This window comes from Notothenia rossii (assembly GCF_949606895.1).
Source record: "Notothenia rossii genome assembly, chromosome: 11".
Lineage (NCBI taxonomy): Eukaryota > Metazoa > Chordata > Actinopteri > Perciformes > Nototheniidae > Notothenia > Notothenia rossii.
In genome coordinates, this window is record NC_136910.1 from 31,954,202 (window position 1) to 31,964,226 (window position 10,025).

The 10,025-nt window shown below is 40.4% G+C and overlaps 1 protein-coding gene across 3 annotated transcripts in view; it reads left to right on the forward strand.

Annotated features, from left to right (window-relative positions):
* The first annotated feature begins 412 nt into the window (after positions 1-412).
* The window catches only part of scai (suppressor of cancer cell invasion), a 47,472-nt gene continuing 37,859 nt past the window's right edge, over positions 413-10,025 (forward strand). Inside the window, exons 1-5 of one of the 3 annotated variants that reach the window (XM_079657459.1) lie at positions 413-1,212; positions 2,160-2,305; positions 2,598-2,722; positions 6,273-6,368; positions 7,029-7,115. In XM_079657459.1, the coding sequence (XP_079513585.1) occupies positions 2,616-2,722; positions 6,273-6,368; positions 7,029-7,115 (290 nt within the window). In that variant the 5' untranslated portion in view covers positions 413-1,212; positions 2,160-2,305; positions 2,598-2,615. The remainder of the gene's footprint in view (positions 1,213-2,159; positions 2,306-2,597; positions 2,723-6,272; positions 6,369-7,028; positions 7,116-10,025) is intronic. The other 2 variants (XM_079657460.1, XM_079657458.1) reach the window with 2 other exon arrangements.

Sequence of the window (10,025 nt, forward strand, 5' to 3'; positions counted from 1 at the left end):
GAGTTTGACGGAGAATAACTGAAAAAGTACACATTAAAAGTACTTCATTTTATTGTTGGTAGCAGTCAAACTAGTACTGAGTTCAACAGTGTCAGTTTTATTAAGAACTAATGGTAAAACATATTTTTATCGAAAAATATAGCACAAAAACATGCATTATTTTACTCGTGTACTACCGTCAGCGCCGCTTCTAGGCGATTACCGTAAAGACACTATTAATCGCGCACTCAAAAATGAAGCTCTGCTCATTTGACCAAGGAAATGCGAGAGACGGCTGAGTTGACCGCAGTCATGACTTCTAGTTAAATTCAGTGTGGCTAGTACTGGCTAAAAGGAAAAGCTTTGTTAAAATATGCAAGCGCGCGAAAGTCAGTTGAAACGATCTTAAGTTGGCGTGACGTTGAAGTCGTGCGACCCAGCTGCTGAACTCGCTTGTAGTTCGTTTATAGCATAACGTTCGCATTTGGCCTCTGGCGACTAGATTTATGATTCGAAAATTATAAAAGTAGGGTAGACATGTGGATATTATCCGACTGAACAAAACATGATCCGTGTCTTAAATGTGTGTCCCAAATCCTATGGAGAAATTGCATTGGTTTTTGTCGACGGAACCGGAAAGAGTTTACTTCCGGGTTTTAGGACGCGTCACTGTGGCACTCAGTGATGAGATAGTTCCAGCAGGGGCAGCAGTGCAACCAGAACACAACGGTTGATGGCTGCCGTAAAACAACAAAGAAGAAAAAGTGGAGGAATCATTTTGCTAAAAATGTATGAATGAATAAAGCGATTTATGGGATGTTCAGTTAAAAAACAAATATTCTTTTTTGATTTAGTTTTTATATTCATACTGTATTATTGCTCTGCCATCAAAGCTTAACTTTAGAATATAAAGTCAGTCTTGTCGTGATGTAACCTTTACTTTGATTGTAACATGTTGACCCGGAAGTAGCTAGCCAGTTATAGTGGAACGGAGCCCGCGGCTGCCCCTGCTCCTCCTGCTCCTCACCTGTCACAGGACTACATCCTCTCTCACAGAGACATTAACAGACAGCGGTGCCAGCCACGCTGCAGGGTGTACGGCTTGTTGTACCGTGGTCCAGTGTCAGGTCCACACAGTGAGATGCCCAGAAAGGCGCGCTTCACCTGCAGAGCTCAAGGCAGCTTGTGACTGAGTGCTGAGCTCCATCCCGCAGTCCTCTCCAGCGGCGGGAGGTAAGGAGAATGGGAATTACACAAGCGGAGGGGCTAGCGGCTGCAGCCAGCCTGTGACCTGCCTCTATAACTGACCCATATATGCTACTACAGCTGGTTATCTTTCTTATCCACACATTAATATCCAGGTGTGTATTTTGTCATGGCGTTAATGGATTGTTCTCCTGGCTGGCTCAACGATAAGAGGTTACCGTCAGATACAGAGCAATGGGTATGTTAGGCTCACGACCCAATTCAGCCTGGTGTCATTGGTAGCTAGTTAACGTCATGTAGGTTAATGTTACCGAGTTAATTGCTGTCAACATACCTGTATAACAACCAAGTAAGCTAACGTAAGATAATCATTGATAAACTATGCATCAGCTTTCGATTGATCGTGCTCTTGGTAATGCATGTCTGTAGTGACATGCCTCTGAGGGCTCAGAGCTCTGTGTTTTATGTTCTCTTCATCTCACTCATATTATAGCCCTAACGACCTTTCATGTTCACGTGAGAAAATCTTTCTGTATAACTAAATTAGATCTTTCAGATGTCTAAAAATATATTTGTTTCTATTCTTAATGAAACAATAGATCAGGAAATGTTGACAGTTCTCAAATAACAGTGTGTTACTCAGATGCATACGCCACACTGTTTATTGTCATATGCACAGAAGCTACAGTGTATTTATGGCAATGATAATATGAAGACCCAGGCTCCTTCAACAATGCAACATAAATATATATAAGACAGAAACAATAAAACAATGAAAGAATTGTGCAAGAAGAAAAGTACAGAAATATAATGTTGCAAGTGACCAATGTGCAGGTAAATGTGTAAGAAGTAAACTATACTACACATACACATGTATATAGATAGAGGCATATATATATATATATATAGACACCCACATCTCCCAAAGGTAGTATCCATGAAGCTAACATCATTAATTTCCATGGCGGAATAAGCTATTTTTTCAAAAGGCCCTGCATTAGTGGAACATTGTGACCTGACTGTGTGCTGCCTTGACCTGATTGAACATCAGTCTTATCAGAGTGGAGGTTGCAGCCACTGTGAGAGTGAATCTGGGACAGCCCAAGACAACCTAAAAAAGGTGACCATGTGACGCATTTCCTCCATAGTTTCTCATTTCTGTTCATGTTTAATTAGGGCACCAGCAACGTCTGTTAAGTAGCAATAGCTTGCCTATGAAAATGGCTTATAGCTGGATGTGTTAAAGAATCATAAGTAGTTCACATTTGTGATGGAACTTTGGCTGAGTAGCCAAGTGCTGCACTCCAATGTTTCTTACCATTTAAAAAACAAAAACCTTACTAACCTGTATCTTTTTAATGTAGGATCTTTCTTCATTGTAAATCCAGTATTTGTGTTTGTTTGTAATTTAGGTGTGAAAAGTCAGTGTCATGACTGGGGCTGAGAATGAGGATGATATTCCATTAGGCGAAAGGAAGACTGTCACAGATTTCTGCTATCTCCTGGACAAGTCTAAACAACTGTTCAATGGGCTAAGGTCAGTTTCTACTTCCTGTGTTGTGTCCTGTCTGCTGGACTGCATGTTGTAATCGAGCATTGACTCACAGTGCCAGTTGTAGGTCGGGATGGCTGGATTCCACTTCACTACCCCTAAACACGTTGTTTATATTGCAGCGCAGGATGTACTTACTTCCAGCACCAACACAAGCTACACTGTGTTATTGGATACAATTGGACAGAGCTTAAATACAACATTTATCATTGATGTTAGTTTATTAACATTACCACCCTTTCTAAAGCTCTTCTGTCTTTATTACTACCATTCACTTGGGAGCCTGATCCAATGCCATAATAAGATACTGTATTACTACACCCATGAATATATTTACACAAGAGCCAGCATTTCACAGACAGTAAATCATGTACAAGTTATGTTAAATGTTGGCATAGAACCAAGTCAGGGGTTTTGCAAAAATGATGCTTCTTGTTTAAAATACTCTCTGCACATCAAACTCAAGCTCTTCACATGACAATCACTCTGTGTTGGTGAGAGCCAGAAACCCATTATGATCATTATTATTATATTTAAGTTCAATCAGTGCTTCATTTTCCTTTCCTCTAAAAACAACCTTGTACCTAGCTGTGACCCTGTGAATATGGCTATGCATGTTTTTTTAAATCTTATGAGCGTAATTGTTCTTCCTTTGCAACCAGCTAGTACATGATATTAACTCTGGCTCTAACTCGGAGACGCTGCAGCCTCCTGTAAGACACCAATGGCTTCACTGTCAGAATTTAAAGGGGTCAAAGTAATAAAAAAATATATATATATATATATACACACAGTGGGGCAAAAAAGTATTTAGTCAGCCACCAATTGTGCAAATTCTCCCACTTCAAAAGATGAGAGAGGCCTGTAATTTTCATCCTATGTATACCTCAACTATGAGAGACAAAATGAGAAAAAGAAATCCAGAAAATCACATTGTCTGATTTTTAAAGAATTTATTTGCAAATTATGGTGGAAAATAAGTATTTGGTCAATTACAAAAGTTCATCTCAATACTTTGTTATATACCCTTTGTTGGCAATGACAGAGGTCAAACGTTTTCTGTAAGTCTTCACAAGGTTTTCACACACTGTTGCTGGTATTTTGGCCCATTCCTCCATGCAGATCTCCTCTAGAGCAGTGATGTTTTGGGGCTGTCGCTGGGCAACACGGACTTTCAACTCCCTCCAAAGATTTTCTGTGGGGTTGAGATCTGGAGACTGGCTAGGCCACTCCAGGAACTTGAAATGATTCTTACGAAGACAATCCTTCGTTGCCCGGGCGGTGTGTTTGGGATCATTGTCATGCTGAAAGACCCAGCCACGTTTTATCTTCAATGCTCTTGCTGATGGAAGGAGGTTGTGACTCAAAATCTCACGATACATGGCCCCATTCATTCTTTCCTTTACACAGATCAGTCGTCCTGGTCCCTTTGCAGAAAAACAGCCCCAAAGCATGATGTTTCCAGCCCCATGTTTCACAGTAGGTATGGTGTTGTTTGGATGCAACTCAGCATTCTTTCTCCTCCAAACACGTCTAGTTGAGTTTTTACCAAAAAGTTATATTTTGGTTTCATCTGACCATATGACATTCTCCCAATCCTCTTCTGGGTCATCTAAATGCTCTCTAGCAAACTTCAGACGGGCCTGGACATGTACTGGCTTAAGCAGGGGGACACGTCTGGCACTGCAGGATTTGAGTCCCTGGCCGCGTTGTGTGTTACTGATGGTAGCCTTTGTTACTTTGGTCCCAGCTCTCTGCAGCTCATTGACTAGGTCCCCCCGTGTGGTTCTGGGATTTTTGCTCACCGTTCTTGTGATTATTTTGACCCCACGGGCTGAGATCTTGCGTGGAGCCCCAGATCGAGGGAGATTATCAGTGGTCTTGTATGTCTTCCATTTTCTAATAATTGCTCCCACAGTTGATTTCTTCACACCAAGCTGCTTACCTATTGCAGATCCAGTCTTCCCAGCCTGGTGCAGGTCTACAATTTTGTTTCTGGTGTCCTTTGACAGCTCTTTGGTCTTGGCCATAGTGGAGTTTGGAGTGTGAATGTTTGAGGTTGTGGACAGGTGATGAGGTGATTTTCTGGAAAAAAAAATTCTTCTCATTTTGCTCTCATAGTTGAGGTATACCTAGGATGAAAATTACAGGCTTCTCATCTTTTTAAGTGGGAGAACTTGCACAATTGGTGGCTACTAAATACTTTTTTGCCCCACTGTATATATATCTTTAATTTTGTGATGTTAAATGTCTACCCAAACAATTGTATATATTCTTTAGTGGCACTTCAGTTTCTTTAATAATATTTATTTATGCAAGATACATTAATGAGACGAATGGAGTCATGCCACTTATGTTTCTTTGTTACTTTTTTTTACTATATTTGTTCTTGTGATTATTTAATTGAAACAATGATCAGCTGTGCATTGCTGCCCTATTGAAACCATGGATATGATTACTGTGTGCTCCACTGTCCTACTTATATACACTGCCATCTCCGATTCATTGACATGCCATTTAATAATAACATTTAAGAAATTCATCATGAATACAATTACATTTTTCCATAATTCCTTCTGATGATTGTTTTTTTTAGTTTAATTTCTCTACCTGGGGTGACAGGGCCTTCACAGCAGCCTCCCCCACACTCTGGACCTTCCTCCCCAGCCATGTCAGATCCACCAACACTCTCACATCATTCAAACAATCCCTCAAAACTCACCTTTTCACTCTTGCCTTCAACTCCTAATCAACTAATCCCTTGCCCTTATTCCTCCTAGCTTAGCACTTTCTACTTTTTTTGTTATTTTTGTTTTACTTGCTTGTAAGCGCTTTGAGCACCAGGAAAAGTGCTTTATAAATGTAATGTATTATTATTATTATTATTATTATTATTATTATTATTATTATTATCTATTTTGATTCTTAAATAATGTCATTTTTTTCTATGAGATGTTGTAAGGTTAAAGAGACAGTCTTTATCTTGAGGGTTCAATAACACAGTTAAAATCATATTTACTTCTCTAAATATAAAACGTATTAAAAGGATGCTGATGAGACTCAAGCGGTGGGGGAATAAAACATGGTTGGCAAGGAATTGGCATTGGTATCATATCCATCCTTTGAAAAAATGAAACACTCACATAATATCCGAGGAGGGAGCCAGACTTTGTGAACAACCAAAGAATAGGTTTTGAAACTGGGAACTGGTTCTTGAGTTCTACAATGGGCAAAATGAGAATTCAACTTCTCCGAACTGTCAATGTAAATTAATCCAAGCTAGGTATCTGAAAGGATTCTCTTTTATGTGCAAATCATTTATTTTGATCATGAGTAGGGTGTAGTAAAAAAGCCTGAACAGCCTCCAGACGCAGAGCAGCTGAAGCACAGTCACTGCTGACAGCTGTGTCCCAAACGCTGATAGTTCCTTTGATAGCAGAGTGGTTGATTGTGGAGCTGAGACGATTTAATCATGTTGGGTATGTGACTTTGTCTCTGTTCTCTCCTCTGAACCTTATTGTGCTCTTTGCTGCAGAGACCTCCCTCAGTATGGACACAAGCAGTGGCAGTCGTACTTCGGACGGACCTTTGACGTGTATACTAAGCTGTGGAAATTCCAGCAGCAGCACAGGTTACTCCATCTTCAGGGTTGGGAGGGATACTATAACTATTTATTTCGTTACAATTACTAGTTGCAAGTCCTACAGAATACTATAGCTTTTTAAGTTTAAAACTTTAATTAAAAGTTAACACGGCTTTATTTTTATAAATAGGGTGTCTATTTACTGCATTCAAAAACTAAATATAAAAAAAGCCAAAATTAAAACCAAAAAGAAAATTCAGGCAGTGTGTCTACCTTTTAATATATATATATATAATCTTTATTTGTTGTTAAATGTTTTGTAACATTGTATTCCTGCTAGTAATCCCCATTTTTAAAGAGTGTACCAGTAATCTGATTAAATCCGTTTTTGAATACACATACCTTTTTCTTTTGTATTCTGATGACATTATCCAGTTACATATAATCTGTTACTCTCAACACATTTCATATTTTATCACTTCAATTTTCCAAGTAAAACATATTGGGTGTTTCATGAAGTCATTTGAAACCCTAGCTGGGTTTACACACAGTTCTAAGGACTGGTGTTCCCCATATTCCTATTTATATTAAATATGTTGTAGTATGTGTCTCTTAGTAAATACACCAACAGCTACATAGGGTGATAACTGTCAAAAGGTCTTTTGTCACACTCACTGCTCAGTGTTGTTTGTTTTTATTTGTTGACAGGCAGGTTCTGGACACGCGGTATGGCTTGAAGAGATGGCAGATTGGAGAGGTTGCTTCTAAAATTGGACAGCTTTACTACCACTACTAGTAAGTCTATCCATGTCTCCACCGTGCACATCACCAAGTGGTTTCACTGTCTCATTGTCCGTAAAAATGTATTAGTAAAAGGTGGATGGGTAAGGGTGTAGGAACAGATCTCCCTCTAGAGGAAACACAGGGATTTGAGCCTCTGCAGACCATTTACATGCACAGAAACCTATGGAACACACTACAGGAGAGGGAAACCCCAGAGAGCATACTTGGGCCACAAACAAAAAGGATGCAAATAATGCAGAACATATTTAATGAGGAAGGAAATGCATTCAGGATGTTCATCAGGTATCAAGGATACACAAAACGGGTCTCATGCTAGAACCACTCATCAGATCTGTTCATATGTGGCAGGTTCGAGTGATTTAACAGATTTATTGGCTTTCACCAATGTTCTTGTACTTAGAATTTCAAATGGTCCAGTCTGACAGGTCATGTACTCAGGGTCGGCTCTAGAACAAATCGAATTGGGGGGGGCAATCATTTACCACGGGGGGGCACACACTGCCGTCAACAACCAACACACAAACACCAACGCAAATTCAACTTAAAAAAACATGCTGTAAAGTATATTGTCTTTCACACACATTGCAGGGGTGTAGTGCTAATTTATAGCGCACCTATGACTTGTGCATACATGCACGCAGTGGCAGCGCTAGGGGGTGGCTACGTGGGCTCAAGCCCCGGATGTTTTCTGAAAAGCCCCGGATGTTTCACTTAAAAAAATATATATATATATACAGTGGGGCAAAAAAGTATTTAGTCAGCAACCAATTGTGCAAGTTCTCCCACTTAAAAAGATGAGAGAGGCCTGTAATTTTCATCCTAGGTATACCTCAACTATGAGAAACAAAATTAGAAAAAAAAATCCAGAAAATCACATTGTCTGATTTTTAAAGACTTTATTTGCAAATTATGCTGGAAAATAAGTATTTGGTCACCTACAAACAAGCAAGATTTCTGTCTCTCACAGACCTGTAACTTCTTCTTTAAGAGCCTCCTCTGTCCTCCACTTGTTAACTGTATTAATGGCACCTGTTTGAACTTGTTATCAGTATAAAAGACACCTGTCGACAACCTCAAACAGTCACACTCCAAACTCCACTCTGGCCAAGACCAAAGAGCTGTCAAAGGACACCAGAAACAAAATTGTAGACCTGCACCAGGCTGGGAAGACTGAATCTGCTATAGGTAAGCAGCTTGGTGTGAAGAAATCAACTGGGAGCAATTATTAGAAAATGGAAGACATACAAGACCACTGATAATCTCCCTCAATCTGGGGCTCCACGCAAGATCTCACCCCGTGGGGTCAAATTGATCACAAGAACGGTGAACAAACATCCCAGAACCACACGGGGGGACCTAGTCAATGACCTGCAGAGAGCTGGGACCAAAGTAACAAAGGCTACCATCAGTAACACACTACGAAAATCTGTTTACAGTTCTGTCTCATATGGGTGCTGAGAGAGGTATCCATAGATCTCTTCATGTTGCTCTCAAAGTGCACCAGATTGATGCTTTCATCTTCAATATTTAAAAAAAAATCTTCCCGGGGGAACATCCCCAAGGACCCCCGTAGAGGAGGTGAGGACCCCCCTAGAGGAGGTGAGGTCCGCCCCCCCACTCGCACATAGCACTTTACCCCTGCCTATATGTTGTGGGCTGATTATGGAGCCTTCATTGTAACAGTAATTCAGATGCAATCTGCCTATATAAAAGGCCTCAAATTGGAAGCACTGTCTGGGCCGTCTTTTTCACTCAATTCTGAAATAGGTAGATCTCGCCTTTCACCTAGGCCGAGGTCGGTGATCTTGGGCTTAAAAAGGTTGGTGACCACTGATTTAGATGATCCAGAAGAGTATTGGGAAAATATCATATGGTCAGATGAAACCAAAATATAACTATTTGGTAAAAATTCAACTAGACGTGTTTGGAGGAGAAAGAATGCTGAGTTGCATCCAAAGAACACCATACCTACTGTGAAACATGGGGGTGGAAACATCATGCTTTGGGGCTGTTTTTCTGCAAAGGGACCAGGACGACTGATCCGTGTAAAGGAAAGAATGAATGGGGCCATGTATCGTGAGATTTTGAGTGACAACCTCCTTCCATCAGCAAGGGCATTGAAGATGAAACGTGGCTGGGTCTTTCAGCATGACAATGATCCCAGACACACCGCTCCGAACAACGAAGGAGTGGCTTCGTAAGAAGCATTTCAAGGTCCTGGAGTGGCCTAGCCAGTCTCCAGATCTCAACCCCATAGAAAATCTTTGGAGGGAGTTGAAAGTCCGTGTTGCCCAGCGACAGCCCAAAAACATCACTGCTCTAGAGGAGATTCGCATGGAGGAATGGGCCAAAATACCAGCAACAGTGTGTGAAAATCTTGTGAAGACTTACAGAAAACGTTTGACCTCTGTCATTGCCAACAAAGGGTATATAACAAAGTATTGAGATGAACTTTTGTTATTGACCAAATACTAATTTCGTACTGCGTAGCCTTCCCTGCCCTGAAGAAGAAGTGATCCTTCCTAGAGCCTGACGAGTTTTAAGCTAATAGCCTATAAAGTTATGGATATTAGAAAGTTATTTTCATTGAAGCAGGCGCCACAAGCTGCAGCAGCAGAAGCAGCAGTATCAGCAGCTGACAACAATGTCATCACCAGCAGTGAAGAAATGGATGAGGTTTCAGGTTTGTGAATCTAATGGTGATATCTGCACTCTGGCTGACTGAGTAAGAAGTGAGAAAGAGTGATGTAACGTTAATCTTATAGCTAGTAAACATGGAGTAACCACACTAAGTATACCCTTATATGTTAGTATGTATACAGAACATGACTACAAATTATCGATGTAACATTAACCCTTCATACATCAGTCTACTTTTAAGACACTAACATAACGTATTCC